The sequence below is a fragment of the Apostichopus japonicus genome, chromosome 10, assembly GCF_037975245.1.
Source record: "Apostichopus japonicus isolate 1M-3 chromosome 10, ASM3797524v1, whole genome shotgun sequence".
Taxonomy (NCBI): domain Eukaryota; kingdom Metazoa; phylum Echinodermata; class Holothuroidea; order Aspidochirotida; family Stichopodidae; genus Apostichopus; species Apostichopus japonicus.
The window spans coordinates 8579062-8595378 of record NC_092570.1 but is presented as its reverse complement, the minus strand read 5'-3'; the positions used below and the strand labels follow the sequence as shown (position 1 = coordinate 8595378).

At 36.6% G+C, this 16317-nt stretch overlaps 1 protein-coding gene across 1 annotated transcript in view; it reads left to right on the top strand.

Moving 5' to 3' along the window:
- LOC139975405 (uncharacterized) overlaps positions 1 to 7508 on the top strand; it is a 77305-nt gene extending 69797 nt beyond the window's left edge. The window contains exons 18-19 of the mRNA XM_071983385.1: positions 5547 to 5572; positions 6515 to 7508. Of these exons, the coding sequence (XP_071839486.1) occupies positions 5547 to 5551 (5 nt within the window). The 3' untranslated portion in view covers positions 5552 to 5572; positions 6515 to 7508. The remainder of the gene's footprint in view (positions 1 to 5546; positions 5573 to 6514) is intronic.
- The last annotated feature ends 8809 nt before the right edge of the window (positions 7509 to 16317 follow it).

Sequence of the window (16317 nt, the reverse complement as noted above, 5' to 3'; positions counted from 1 at the left end):
TTTCTCTGAAATTTGTATCTATACTTCAGAAGGTTATTCTATAAGTAAATACAGGAAATAACCCGACACATTTATATTTGTGCTACTGCTATATATTGCATCCCGCAGAAGACTGGAGGATATGTCTGATATCCAGTCAGAATATTCTGGTCATCCAAAAGAAGTGATTCTACAAATGCGTACTACATGTAGGAAGAATATGGCAATTAGCCAACTTGTGGAATTCTCCACACAAAAAAAAGGAGTCTGTTAGAACTGGGTGTTGGGAAATGCTAGGTATGTTAAACATTTCAATTCTCATAATCTATATTTGGTCTGTGAGCTGAGAGTGCTTGAATTTTTTTTAAATGAATGAAATGTTATTGAAACAATTATTCTGTGACAAAGAAAGAAACGTCTATCAAGTAACTGATTTATACAAAATTGAAAACCATGCATATAATTTACTTTATTGACTATTAAGAAAGCAATGCAAATATTAAACAAATGGCTTTTAATTCTGAACAGTTGCAGAAAAATGTCTTTAAATATGCATTTCAGCTTTATTAATAATATTCGTAACATATGCACCATCGATTTTAAGTGAAAAATCTTCATTTGTATTTACATATCATAGTAGCTGACTCCATCTACGTACAGTGTTGTCTCCTCCTGAGATCTACAGCTCATATGAACATAACATTGGCTGTGTCATAGTTTATAGAGTCACTGTAACTGAATATGAGAAAAGAAAAGCAACAGTACCATGATGAAAATTAGAAGTCGGTGATACTCCAAAACAGATGCCTGTATGTCAGCATCTCATCTGGTATATCCATACAATTTGGTTTGTGTGAGAAATCAAGAAATATCATTTGTTACATACTAGTTCTCTTGGTAAACTCTGTGTATGGTACTATTGTGTAGATGTAAGTTTAGCAGTTTCTAACATTATCAGTGGCTGCATGTATGTTGCAACGTAATCGGCAGCTTATGCAGTTACTTTTGACATTATATATGGCAGCATCTAATGTATGTTAGTGGGCCTCAAAATCAAGTAGACCCCAATAACATGATAGTAGTTTCATTCACAACTGCTATACTTAGCATGTTCCCTATTTTCTTTGTAGGTATTCTTAGTATGCTGTTCTACCATCATTACCTGTATAATGGACGTTAACATTTGCCCTAAACTGTGTATGTGTTCACATTACAGCCATATCCCAACAGGACAAGAAAGAAGATATATCCATTCAGTTATCTGGTACGTTATGTATACATTTTGTTACTATGCTTATGTGAGAACTAATGTCTCATTAATTTAAACAACAATTAAAGTCAAGTGGATTACTGTTTTTGGAAATATATTTAGTAGTGTGATGTTAAATACTTTAACTTGGCCAAGAGCTTACTTATTGCAAGATCTTCACTTGGGTATGCCTTTCCAGAAGATATATCAAAGTGTGCTAGCTCTCATTACCAAAATATTTATAAAATGGTGTAAATTGTGTGACAATCTTTCTAATCACTAGATGGAGTTAAGTGATGCGACTTCCTTAAGAGTAATGTATACAATTGGTTGAAAACCTCAGTTTCAGTTATGGTATGATGTATTATGTGTCATTATATCATCTCCCTACATGCAATGTATAGGAAGATGAGATATTGCACTTCACTCTACACGATAAGTGTGAGGAAGTGTGGAGGAGATGAGATCTGCAACTCCATGGATTGCCCTCTTGTTGTACGTGCAATATTGGAATGACAATGTAAAAGATGTATTAATAAATAAACCTGTATACCTGACGTCAAATGAGTGGAATGATGACTCTGACTCTGTAATGAACCTACTAAACCACCATCTGTTCAATTAAATGTGCTTAAATATACTTCTATAAGTTTTTACTCAATATATTGCATCTTAATAATTGATTTAAATTATCACTTACTAAAGACAAATCAAATTGATCAAAACCTGGGGATGATGATAACAAAATAAGATATGGAGTGAAAAAGTCTTTTTTCTCTGTTTTCGTAGTTTAGTTTTAATTTTAATACAATCGTAAGGAAAAGACTGTCATTTTCAGTGGATGGCCAAAAGTTCCTGCTGGCATCTTATCTTTGTGTACACTTGATGTTTGAAACAATACACTGTCTAATCATAGAAATAAATACTGAATGACAGAATGAATAATAACACAAGTTGGTAGCATCAATGGTTGCATGAGGTTTTGGTTTTTGGTTCCTTGCCTTTTGCAAAGCAAGGAACCTATGCAATCAATTTGGCGTGTGTGTGTGCGTGTCTGTCTGTGACACTTGCTTGGGTACACGACAGAGATATTTTGTGTACAGCTTAGAAGTTTGCTGATGACACCAAATTGTATTCCGAGGTCTCTTCCAAAAGCGATTCTGAGAAGTTTCAAACGGATTTAGATAAGGTTTTTTCCTGGTCTCAGGGATGGCAAATGCTTTTTAATATTGATAAATGCAAGGTAATGCACATCGGTAGTAGTAACCAAAAGTTTACATACAATCTTAATGGTGTGGAGTTACAGGAGGTCTCTGTTAAAAGAGACCTAGGTATCTACATTGACTCATCTCTGCAACCTTCTAAACATTGTCTTGAAGCTGCTAAAAGAGGTAATAGGGTTTTAGGTATGCTCAAGAGGAACTTCAGTTTTCTGAAAGAGGACATCATAGTGAGGCTTTATAAGCAGTTGGTTAGGCCTCATCTGGAGTATGCTGTGCAGGCTTGGAACCCATATTTTGCTAAGGATAAGGAAGTACTTGAAAAGGTCCAGAGGAGGGCTACTAGGATGATTAGTTCCTTAAAGAGTATTCCTTATAATAGGCGGTTACAACTGTTGAGTCTCACCACACTGGAGCTTAGGAGGTTACGTGGGGACTCGATCCAGGTTTTCAAGATTGTGTATGGTTTCGACAATTTATCCTTTACCGACTTTTTCATGTTTGCTAACAGTAGTTGTACTAGAGGTCATTGTCTTAAACTCCAAAAGTCACATAGTAGGATTAATATTCGGCATAACTTTTTTCGAATAGTTTCAAGTTTATTTTCCACTTTCCATATATATAAACAGTAACAGAGTCAATGAGTGATTTACTCACATTATGATGATATAACAATAAACCAAGTTCAAAATATGCTATAATGGAAGTGGAGGAACCAAAAGTAGAGACTTTTCGAGTCTGGACCCTTAACAAACAAAAGAGAATTTGAGTTTTTGATATCTTGATCAAATGAGTTCCAGAAATGTACACCAGTACTTCCTACTTGTGTTTGGCTGCGGATAGTTCTAGAATATGGTTGACTTAAAGAGTGTTTATAACAAGTGTTAAAGGTATGATATTCTGAGTTACTACAATAAAAATTATTGAAAGCTACTGGGAGCTACCTTTCTGAAATTTATATAAAAAAATACCAAGTTGATAATTATATAGGTCAAAGAGGTTAAGATTTTTAAGCTCTTTAAAGAGAGGTGCAGCATTACACCTAAAATGTGTATTACAAATATTACGAATGACACATTTTTGTAGTCTATAAAACCTTTCAAGTGTTGTTCTGTGAGTACATCACCACAGAAGGAGACTATAGTTCAAATGAGGGACCAGAAGTGTGTTAAACAATGTTAAAAGTGCACTCTGGGGTAAAATGGTTTTTAGTCTATTTATGATGCCATTAGATTTTGAAATTTTAATACAGATATTATGAACATGTTCTGTCCAATTTAAATTTTCATCAATTAATAATTCCTAGAAAATTTGTATGAGGTGATGCTTTTATCTGTTGACCATCTAGTACAACCATTGTATTATTTGTGTCATGAATTTTATTGTCAAATATTATAAGTTTTGTTTTCAGTATATTGAAAGATAGTTTGTTTGAATTAAGCCAGTCAGATATATGATGAAATTCACATTCCACATCCTTAAGAGTATCATTAAGATTTTTATTTTGATAAAACACAGTAGTATCGTCCGCAAATAAGATAAGGTTAGATTTTCTGGACGAATAGTGAATGTCATTCATGTATAGAATAAATAACAAAGGTCCTAAAATGGATCCTTGTGGCACACCAATGTTACAAGTCAAGATTTGGGAGGAACTACTGCCAAACTGGACATAATTGTGACGATTTGTTAGATAACTTTTGAACCAACTATGCGTTGTACCACATACACCGTAGGCAAGTAACTTATCCGTTAAAATATTATGGTTGGAATGGTTTGCCTGAGAAAGTTGTACTTGCAAGTAGTGTCAATGGGTGTAAGAAAGCTTTGGACAAGCACTTTAAGCATTGTAATCGGGTCTGAGTGTTTGTGTCTTCATTTTTTTCTCTCTCCTATAGGGTCCTTGATGGGGACTTAAGTGGCCCTCCTGATCCTTTTTTTCTACTAAACTAAACTAAACTGTAGCTCAACAAGGGAAAGTTGAACTTAACTCAAACTTGATATATAGATTCGCGACAGTGAGAAAGTGTACCATATTGTTTTTGGTGCCTGTGAAGGTCACCAAAGTTGAGTTAGGGGCTTAAAACCAAATTAATGAACAAAGCAATAACTCCCATTGACAGGGTCTGACATGGTTGATATTTTGGGACTTGTTTTGAATGGGGTAAAGGATTATTCCCAAACATAATGGATATGTGATCCAAGGTCAACAAAGGTCAATTAGGGGTCGAAAACTAGTATTTTCTGCAATTACTTGAGAACGCAATATCCGTGAAGGTTGTGAGTTACTCTATAGTAATCCGATAGTCGACCCGCATCTGGGGGACTTTTGACCTCCAGTGACCTTTACCAGTATCTTGGGTTATTTGAATTTTTGTGGCCATATTCAGATCTAAAATGGTCTTCCGATCAAAATTGTCCATGGGTTGACCCCTTTGCGACCCTCGTGTGCAAAGTTATTAGAGGTCAATTTTATTTGTTTAGTTTTATTATCAAAGTACTGTTAGGATGGTCAAACAGACTTGTTTTTTTTAATCAGACAGTCTAACTACATCTGACTAGGAGGTCAAGTGTATAATGGGTCAAATATTAAATATATGGCTATTTTCAGAGATATGGGGCAAAGAAAAGGGGTCAGTATTTCAATTCTTGGTGTGCTCTATAGAGGAAACCAGCTCCCACTTCAATCGGACACCTGATTCTCAAGTTATGAGTGGCCAAATGTTTATTTTGTTACCGTTTAAGCTATTAACATTCAGGACAGGGTGCATATCACGCTTAAATCGGACACATGGTTCTCAACAGGTTTTCAAATGGACCAACGGTTGATTTGTGGTATTTTTGAGAATAATATTGTGTTGTACATCCAAATAACAATGTTAGGACAGTGCTGCTCCCTTGTAAATATAGACTTATAAGCAAGGAACCATAGTGCGGTGCCCTTGGGTTCTTGTTAATACAACCTGCAAGACATCTCCACTTTGTGGTCCCTAATGCTATATAGTATAGCTCACACTATTAACGAATAATAATATCACAATCATTATTTCCGCAATATTTATATTTTATCTATTTTATTCTTTCGTCGTTTTACTTAGGTTGAAGCCTTCCGGAATCGCTACAGGTAGGCCTTTATCAACACTCACCAGTTTTGGTCATGAACTAGACAGAACCCTCAGTGCCCACAGTTATTAATAACGTTAATGTGAAACGTTTTTAAGTGCTGTTATGTTCAACATATTCTACGATCCTTATTTTGGAATGATTTAGGCTTGCGAAAGTTTCAGACTCTTAATCTATCCATTCATTTTGTGTCCAGATTTAATTGCAATTAGACTATCATGTAAAATAATAAATCTGAGAAATGCAATGTATAATGACGAAAGCGATTCAAATTGTAATCAAATAAAGTTTGATATAATTCATTAATAAAAGTAAATTTCAGAGAATTCTTGTTTGTTATTCCACCGATCACTCATAATTCATGAACCTTGAAATCATTTAAAGTACCTACTAGTGAAAATCACCTGTTACAATGTAGTTTTTATCTGAAATTTTTGAAAATACCTACTATTGAACATCACCAAGAAAATCATGGGGATATAAAAATACAACATTCTGCAGAATCATGGCTGTCAGATGTACACTGAGGGACCACAGTGGAAATACCTCTGGTAGACAAACCTTTCTGTGTTATTCCTACATCATATGATTTTGTTGTATGTTTGGTGTGAAATAAATCAGATCAAATCAAAGTCAGACATAACATACAAAGTACATTGGACAATCATCATGCCCTCCCCCCTTCTTCATAAAAAATATCAAAATAAATGAAACCTTAAACATAAATGATGAGAGCAAGAAAAGCATAGTTTCAATTAGTAGAGATCAATATAAGAAATTATATATGTTGATTTCATGTTCTGAAATACGAGGTTATAGAAACCCTACCAGCCTGCATTGAATAGTCATAATAAGCAACCTGAATCTCTTAGAACAGCTTTTAAAGATGTTGTCATCATTTGACACATATGGTAACGTCTCTCTCGCTTTATTTTATCAACAGCAACAGAGCCTGGCAACTGGCAAACAATGCCTCGTAAGCTCATAAGCCGAAGTAGCCAACAGTGTCTCTACTCGGCGTTGATTGTCGAGTTGAACAAACCGAAAATTTCTCCTGGACAACATGAATCTCACAGAGGGTTATCTTTCCTTCGAGTCTGGCCATTCTTAGCATCTTCAAATTCTCTATAGTACAGAGAATTAGCGGCGCAGTCTTAGCAAAGCTGTATTTTGGACCCGCGAAATGGTTAGTTATATGAGTCTCAAAATGAGTCTCAAAATAATAAGAACTGTTTGCTCGTGAACATGCAATCAGATATTTTCTGTAGATAAAGTTGAGTTACAGTAAAACAATGAAAGACATCAAAAGTTACGAAGATTGTAATGAAAACTTGCTTAAACGATGCTCGGAGGGGATAAAAGTCACTAACGGAATTTTCATATATTTTCAATAATATTATGCTCGTAAACATAACCTGACACTTTGTGCAGGTCTATATGGCCGTAATGCTTCCAATTTCAATAGTGAGCTGATTGAAAAGATAAAATAAGAAAAATTCGGTAACAATTGCAGACAGATCCTCGAAAAACTTTACCTGTAGATATATGTATAGTTAATATAAGATACATAAACTGTAAATAATTAATTACAATTTAATAACTGTTGGATTTTAACTATTTTTGTTTATGTGGTGAATGTAATCAGTACTTTGAAAACATCTTCGTTTACATATTTCACAAAATGTATGTTATTTCGGTTTATATGAGTTGTTATCTATCTTAAGGTATCAGTAGAATATAAAAATGAATGTCAAGAGCAAACTTGACTCAAAAATCAACATATTTGTATTAGAGGAATACTATTTTAATGTTTTCAATAGCGGTATGTTTGTATAGTGAATAGAAAGGTCACAGTATAAATAAGCTCCGACCTGCAGACTAAAATATTGCTGCATTTTGTTCGACGACAAAGATTAGTTGTTACTATCAGTGGCGTAGGAAGGTACTTTTGAGTGGGGGGGGGGGGGGGCTGAAGTCTGATGGCCGGCCTGGGGGAGGGGTCTAAGGGGAGGGGGTGTCCCCCTTTTTTTTTGCATTTCCAGGTGGCCTCAGATGCAATTTGGTGCAATATAGCACACTTCAACCCACCCACTCCATTTTGTATATAATTTTGCATTTTCACCTGGCCTTAGATGCAATTTAGTGCTCCAAATGAGATTTTTTTCTCATTTGGAAATGAAAAAGGGGTTTTCTGACTTGCGAAGCGGGGGGGCGGAATGATACTTCCGCCCCTCCACATTTTTCACCGGGGGGCTGGCGCCCCCCCCGGTTCCTACGCCCTTGGTTACTATTTTACTAGTAAAGTGTTACCACCCATACTCCTAATAATAAGAAAATGTACAAAAACTGAAAAGAAAAATAGTGATTGTAAATTACATGGCAAAGGTGTGCACATACAGTAGGTACTTATTAGAATAGCGGGTTGTGATTTTTTCTTACAAAACGATACGTTCCTATGGTAACAGTTAATAAAGTAAACTTTACTACAACTTATTGATCCTTTTGGAGAGGCATTTAGATATAACTATTCACTTTATAACAATTCAGGTGCTTTTTACACCAATTAGGATTAGTCGTTTGTACGGTTTAAAATACTCTCTTTCCTAAATATGATAAACGGTCAAATGATTGTCATTCTTTATACAGCTTTAAGGAGAACATGTCGTACCATATGTTCTTTAGCATTGTAATTTCTTCTTCTATTGTGGCATTTCTCGATATTTTGGGATAGGTTTGAAACTCACAGAGAGAGAGAGATATAGAGAAAGAAGGTACGCCTACTTTTGGAACCTTTAGTAACTTTAGAACTTTTGAAAACATTCTTCATCTTCGAATGTTCAGATGACTTGATATGTAATTAACGACAGTATGATATCAAGATCTAAAGAAATTGTGCTTTGTACATAGCTTTCCAATCGGCAATTTTATTGTGTAAATTAATATTTGTATCGAATGTCAGAGGTGAACTTTTAGTAATATGAACATGTTGTAATTCCACATCAGCGGTGATGACCTTTCAAAGGAATGACACATTTGGAAATATCAGTGCTTTTGTTATTTTTTATAATACACACATTTTATTATTATTCATAACAATGGCTTAAGAAGTCATGATGCTGTATATAGCTTTGTTTTTTAACATTTTTCTAATTTGGCGCATCTCAATAATGTTGTAATATGTTGTAAGTTATAAATAACTATTACAAGGAGTTAATTGTATCGAAAGTTGCAGTGAACTCGATAATATACTTGCTAGAGCTACATATTGATAATTACTTTCTTATAGCAAAGTAGTTAATATTTTGATTGTTTAAGTGGACATGATAATCCTTCATGTAAAAGCTGCATTTTACGTTTCATACTGACTTGAACACAAACTGGTTGTTAGGTATGATACCATTCAAGCGATAGTCCCGAGTGTCTGAAGAACATCGCTAGAAAATTATTGGAACATGTCTTAAACTTTGGATCAAAACTACACTTACCAGCATTTGCCACTAACTTAATCCTCCCAAATTTGGAGTCGCAATGAAGCCAATACAAGGCAACATGAAGCCATTCCTATTTCATAAATCTTAAGAGGCGAACTACTCAGAATGGTAGAAAGTTAAAACCTTTCGTAAGATGCAGCTTTCATGAAAGTGTAGTATACTCAGACCCGTTGCCAGGCATTATGAGTTAAAGGGTCACCAAACAATTTAAGGAGTAGCACAATACTCATGTCTTGTAACTAGTGAAGTACAGTAGTTGCACACCTGATGGTAACAGAGGGGAGAGAGCTGGGGTGCATATTCCTGATTAAGATACGTACTTAACTTAATGATTAAGATACGTAGTAACTTAATCAGGTTCACTTGTGTTGTCAATATTTCCAAGTATTATATCTCTTTCACGCACAAAAATTCTGCTTTAAAAGTAAAATAAAATGATTTAACAAATCGAACCGTCCCGCGTACTTGATATTTTTCGTTTGTGTGCTTTTTCAATGATAAGTTAAAAATATTTAAGGACTTTGTGTCACTATTGCTAGTAGACTTTGTTCGAAATATTCCAGTTGTTTTTGATACTACAATTTCTGTAAATATAGACTATGTGACAATATGGTTGCTATGGCAGCCAATTACAAAGGCAAAATATATATTCACACATTGTATACAGTACGTACGCATTCAATTACATCTGCAAATAACATCCTAGCATTTCGATAATACGGTCTATCAGCACTACAATTTAGAATATTGCCACAATGTAAATATTTTGTGACGTAGCTTCATAGTCGTTCATTACACCCGAGCAATGGTGTTGACAAAGTGAAACAGGTGTAATAGAGAAGTTATTTCCTTGGCCCAGCGAACTTTATTTTTCATTACTTGATCTGAACTATAAGCCACTATATGACTAGCTGATTGTACAGATTACATTTTGCCGCAGGCAAATCCTGGTTGTGGTTTGCTCTCTAGAAGGGTGTTTGAGAGGCAGGCGTGGGTCAGGGACGGAGGGGGGGGGGTGACTGGTGTACACTCTAACCCCGTCTCAAATTTACACAAATTCAAAGTACAGCTATAACTTATTAGAACAACCACGCAGTTAGACCTATTTATTTATAACCCTTCCTTATAATAAGTCATATAATGCATGATTGGGTGTCCTTTTTTCTTAGGAGAACCCCAGGAATCAGCTATATGTGCACGACCCCACAGCTAACCTCCTCCTTAAAAAATCCTTGCTCTCTGTTTAAATTTGTTGACATTTTATGAATTCTATTCTACACATGTATAGCCGAAAATGTAACCGATAGAGTGGTTTATTATAATACTTGTTGTCATTATTAGTTTCACAATACTAGTTTATTTACCATAAAAGTGAAATGGTAATTACGATGGGAATGCATGATGAAAGGCAATCATTGCCGAATATATATAAAGTAAATAACAACAATCCCCCCCCCCCCTCCAAGAAAAAAACTGAAGTGACGCAACGTTCGGTATGCGTAACTTAATTTGCTCTGAGGCTTATTATGTTATTTTCTGAACATTGCAGTAAATGAACCCACCCATTGTATGTTAAACATTCTGTGGTTTCAGTCAGTCTTGACAGTCAATTAGCATTTCCTTGCTGTCAAGGGAGTATGCAATTACCTCTTTGTTTAATTACAAGAAATATCATGTTGCATTGTGCCTGGATCAAACACAACAGCAAACTTAAATTTATGTGCATTTCGTAGTTTTGGTTCCTTGCTGAAAGCAAAGGAACCTTTGTAGTCAGGTCGGTGTGCATGTGTGTATATGAGTATGTGTGTGACACTTAAGTTTGTATGCACGATAACTCTACAAGGGCTATGATTGATCAATGCTTTACTTGTTGGGTGGGTGGATGGTCCATAATTAGTTTATAAAAATATTGATTTTGGTGCTCATATCATGAATATTAATGATTTCACAGGTATTAAACCTACAGTAGACAACCATAAGTCACAGTTTCATCAAAGGTGAGTGTGTTATTGATAGGTAGCTTACACATGGCGATGTGTGTTACAATTGATAATGTGTGTATTTATGAGGAGGTGTGGCTTTGTAAGGCAATTATTGATCTTGCTTCATCATTACATACTAGGAGTGTTCCCTGTTAATCAATGAGCAGCAGCAGGAACCATGAAATGTTTTCATTCTAGTTGACAGTACCTTGCTATGCTAAATGTATCTTGGAAATACCATAGCTGGTTGTGTTTCATATGTAAATAAGTATGTGTGCTTTGTGCTTGCTTATTTCTACTTACGATCTAGTTGCTGGGAAAAGCAGCGATTTGTTTTGTTATTCTAGTGATATTATAGCATATTTGTGGTGAATAAATGCAATACTTTAATCTGGTGACATTGCAACAAGAGGACTGTACTTGGTGTTTTCAATAAACTCAAGTCGCAATTGATAATGGTATTTGATTGTTTCTTTCATTAACTATTATTGACAGATGGATAAAAATCCACATTCTTGACATTTTCATTATTACGGAAGAGACTGAAATCTTGTCATGGTGCTCTCGAGCATAAAATAATTTAAAATTATTAGATGAACCCAATTGCCTGTGATGCTATAACATCATTTGATGTTGTGGCAACTATGTCACAAAGCTATTGCAGGGTCACTAGCAAACCATGATGCTGTCACATTGAATATTCAGATAAGGTGACAAACAATTCAGTCTGCTACAATTCGAACTCTTGATTGCTAAATGAGTGCTAAATTGGATTAAAGGGACAGATGCCACGGCATGAAACAAGGAAAGTAGAAGACTAGGTGTTATGAAGAAGAAGTTGTACTTTACTTTTTTTGTGAAGGAAAGGAAAACTTAGATATTGATCTTTGAAGTGTTAACACTGGGAAGGTAGGGGTGGGGGTCCATTGCAACCAACCTTCACACTGTAACTCCATCAGCATGTCTACCGCACATACTGAGCAGAACATTTTGGGTGTGTCTCCCATCCCCCCCCCCCCACACCTCTCTGTCATACCCTCACACTGGATGTGAATGACTTTGAAAGTTTGAGGGCCAATATTTAATGTTACCATAAAAAAAATGACTATCTCTCTCTGGAGGCTGATTTATGTATAACATTTCCACTTTGCCCCCTCCCCCATACCCAAGTGTTTTCGAAGGGAAATCTCGGGAAGTTGCACCTACAACAGCCCTCCTAAAGCTAAACAACAGCCCGATCATTTAAGTTTGGAAAAGGCAATGATTTGGCAAAACTCTTCTTCGCACCAACATCATGCAGTATACTACTGTCAAGGGGGTGGGGTTGGGGGATCAATAACCTCTCATTGGTTGGTCTGATGTTGAAAAAAGACATGTTAACAAAATAATAAGAAAGGTACCAGAGGTCGGAGGCAATCAATTGCAATCAACATGCCGCCTTTTATTCAAGTAGAAAAGAAAAGATATGAAACTTCAGAAGTGAGAGAAAGTGTCATGCTGTATATACGCCACAAATTATTATGCCATTGCATGTTGCATTTCCGACTTATTAACGTACACGACTACGTCATATCCGCTAGCATGGAGTTAAAAGACGGGAAATCGGGATTTAATTTACAAAACGTACCTTTACAATTAGCTGTAATTATAAGTTGTAAGTTCACAGATCTTTCCAGTGCTGTGGGGTTTGCCTTAGAAAGTATTCCTATGAAGCGCCCTCACATGGAGAGCAACTTAGCTAATACATGGATATCACGTGAAAGCATTGGTCTGCCATAATATGCATTCGGAGGTTCAGCTTCCTATACCTCTTAATTTAGACACCATAATTAATCAGGCTAACCCTAATGGTAAACCTATAGGGCAAGGGTTAACGCCATAATTGTTTGGAAAATTCTTTTCGAAGTCGAAAACCTTTCCGCTTGATGCCACAAATATAAATTTTAGTTCCAACCAAGATTTTGACTTTCTTAAGACTTTAATATTTTGGACATGCCATTCTCCTGTGATTCTGTGACGCTATCACACTCGTTTGGAAGGTGGGGAAGTTTTCCATAAAACTATTAGTTCTGTAAGTTTCTTTCGATTTTTAGCCTCAGTTTGAAAATATGGCCAGAATTAGCACTTTAACCTTTTTTAACTTCTAAACCAAAAATGGTATGAGCATCAGTCTCGAATATTTTTGGGAACTAGTGACCCACTAAGCCATAAAATTAGAAGATCGGACCCCCCCCCCCTTCAAAGACTCCCCCCCCCCCCCCTCACTCTTACCGAATACCTTGAGAAAACAGGTGTATTGGACTATATAGGCTACAAAACATATGCATTATTGTGTATATCTTAATATGTGAAGGTTTATATAGAAGGTATTTGTATCATGATGAAATGGCACTAATTTGTCACAGCGTCTCAACATTGCCTCAACAAGTATGTCTCATTTAACTTTTGTTCAAACTTTTCCGGGAGTCTGAGTTTAAAGGCTCCTTTTCTATTACTCTGGCACATATCTGCAGTACTGGTCAGTTGAAATGGTGACCTGTAGACATTACAATCGAAAGAATTAATATAATTATTTTGTGCACTTGAGATATAGGTGACCAGGCGCGTAGCCAAGGGGGGGGGGGCGAAGGGGGCAGCCGCCCCCTCCCCCCTTGAGCATATTTTTAAAATGTTTTTTTAATGTTTTTATGATATCGCTAGTATTTTCAAAAGAAAAAATGCTAAGATGCAACTTACAAGGCCTGGTAAGTGCCATTTCCAGCGATCTGGGAGGCATTTACAGCCAAAATTTTCTTGTACGCTTCGCGCCAACTCATGGTGGCGCTAGGCTTAGATAGTTTGCATTGCCAATCTCAGTTTCGCCCCTCCCTTGGCAAATTCCTGGCTACGCGCCTGTAGGTGACCCTGGTAGAATCCATTGATCAAATTGTGCATCATTTTCCGTGTATTATACAGGAGGATATTATACAGGGGGAACAGTGAACCTGGTCTGGTAGATCTACACGTCGTCGTCATCCCCACAGGCAAAAAAAGGGGTGTAATATCACTCTATATTTCATGCCTTTATATAATGAAAACGCTATTTTAATATTCATGCAGGAAATGTAGCAGAAAAAGTTCACTTTTGAGATTTTGTGTGTTTGGTTTTGTGGTATAATTTGGTAATTTGGTATTCGGTATTATGTCAATGCACTAGGCTTTTTCAACTTCATTTGATTTTAAGGGCAAAACCGGGTTAAATAAGCAATAATCATAATCTAAAGTAATGCAACACTTCTGGTTCATATGCGTTCCGCATGATTCACCGCAGGATTCATCCCAGGATTCAGATTTATCACCAGATTCATCACCGGATTGAACCGGTCACTGCACGCGTTTGTCTGTAGAATCTGTATAGCGCCACACACCGCTGCAGATTTAGAAGTGAAGTACATACTCAAGTTTCTTACGCAAGCCTATCTGTGCCGCACGAAAAAAAAAATTCAATTGTTCCGAACGGTGGGTACATAGGCGTACGAGGCGGGGGCAGGGGCAGACTGCCTCCCCCAAATTTCCAGAGGACAAGAAATTCGGGCAAAAGTCCTGAAAATTTCGGGCAGCCTAAGAGGAGAAATATATATATATATAGATATGCAGTAGCTTACCCGAATCTTTTTCAAATTTTTGCCCGACAATTCCGTGGAGAGCGTTTTGTGTTGTTTGTTTTGTGACATTAATATTAATATAGGCCTAATTATTTTCTTTATTTAGCATCATGATGCCCGAATATTTCCGTGTAACACCACCGTAAGCGCAGCTCATCTGGGCTACCACGCTTTTTGCACTATCGCCCAAAATTAACTGTATACCTGTATATTAGAAACACTTTTTTCATGGATGGTGGGGGGGGGGGGAGTAGGGGAGGGAGTGCCTACAAGCCTAGAAGTACAGGTTTATCATCTTCTTTGTTATTTTTTTTATACTTCTTTTTGGGAGACAAATTGCAGTCTCACCCGACACAGCGACATTATCCCGCCTACGTGTCGTTGAACAATGTATGTTTTTCTGGAGGTAGCTGAGTACTGTGTTAAAATAATAAATACGGTAACTAAATATGAGCTTAACAAATGTACTGTCCTATTTTTTCCCTTGAAAGTGATGTTACCAATTTTTTCTTCTAATTTACCAAATTTTTGGGGAAGTGTTAATTTCTAAAACGTGAGATTATAAAATAAAGAATGTTTAGATGCAACTTGCAAGGCCCCAGAAGTGCAATTTCCGGCAATCTGAGAGGCATATCTTGCCCAAAAAATTCTTGTACGCTACGCGCCAACTGATGGTGGCGCTCCGCTTAGATAGTGTCGTGGGAACTTTCGGGCACAAATGTTTCTGCCCCCCCCCCCAACTGAAATGGTCCCATACGCTTAAGGGTAGGTACCCAAAATCTCAACGGTGTTTTTCTGTTGCTGGTGTTTGTTAATGTATCTACAGTTCTGTTGTAACTTTCTACAAAAGAGTTGGACAACCACCCTGGTTTATTGTCTGGGTAAAAAATAAAACTTTTCATGTTTCGCAAAGTAAGACACAGTGTTTGGTGAGATTAGCACTAAGTCTACGTACATCCTGCTGCCTTAAAAAGTCCGGTGAATGAATCTGGTGATAAATCTGAATCCTGGGATGAATCCTGTGATGAATCCTGGCTCCTGGGATGAATCCTGGGATGAATCCTGGGATGAATCATGCGATGAATCATGCGATGAATCATGCAATGAATCCTAGGATAGCTTCAGGTTGGTTGCATACTAGCTCTTTTATATTATTCGATGAAGAAAATGGCCTCATGCAGGCTATTATAGGCCTATACACATGCAATACACAATTACACATAGTTACATTCCTAGGTACCGATTGCTAGGGCATCCAGGTGAAACGTGTATTAAGCATTACCCTGGTAACATGAGATTCTCAGCTGTTCGAGGGAACATGTACGTGTGTAGGCCTACTATAGGGCCTATATGAATACTATGAGGGTGCATATATGTACTATATCAATACCGTGGGCGCAATAATACATTTTGTTGTTATAGGGCCAATGAAGCCTACAGTCAACTATTCTTGCTTTATAAAGACGCTTTATTTGAAAAGATCGCACTGCGTTTATGGTAGGCGAGAAATGAAGCTAAGAAAGAGCCGTACATTAACGATGATGCATAAATGTAGGCATGAAAATATTCTTATCCCTGGCATTTGGTGGGGGGATATGGTGTATTACATCCCCTCCACCCATTTTCATG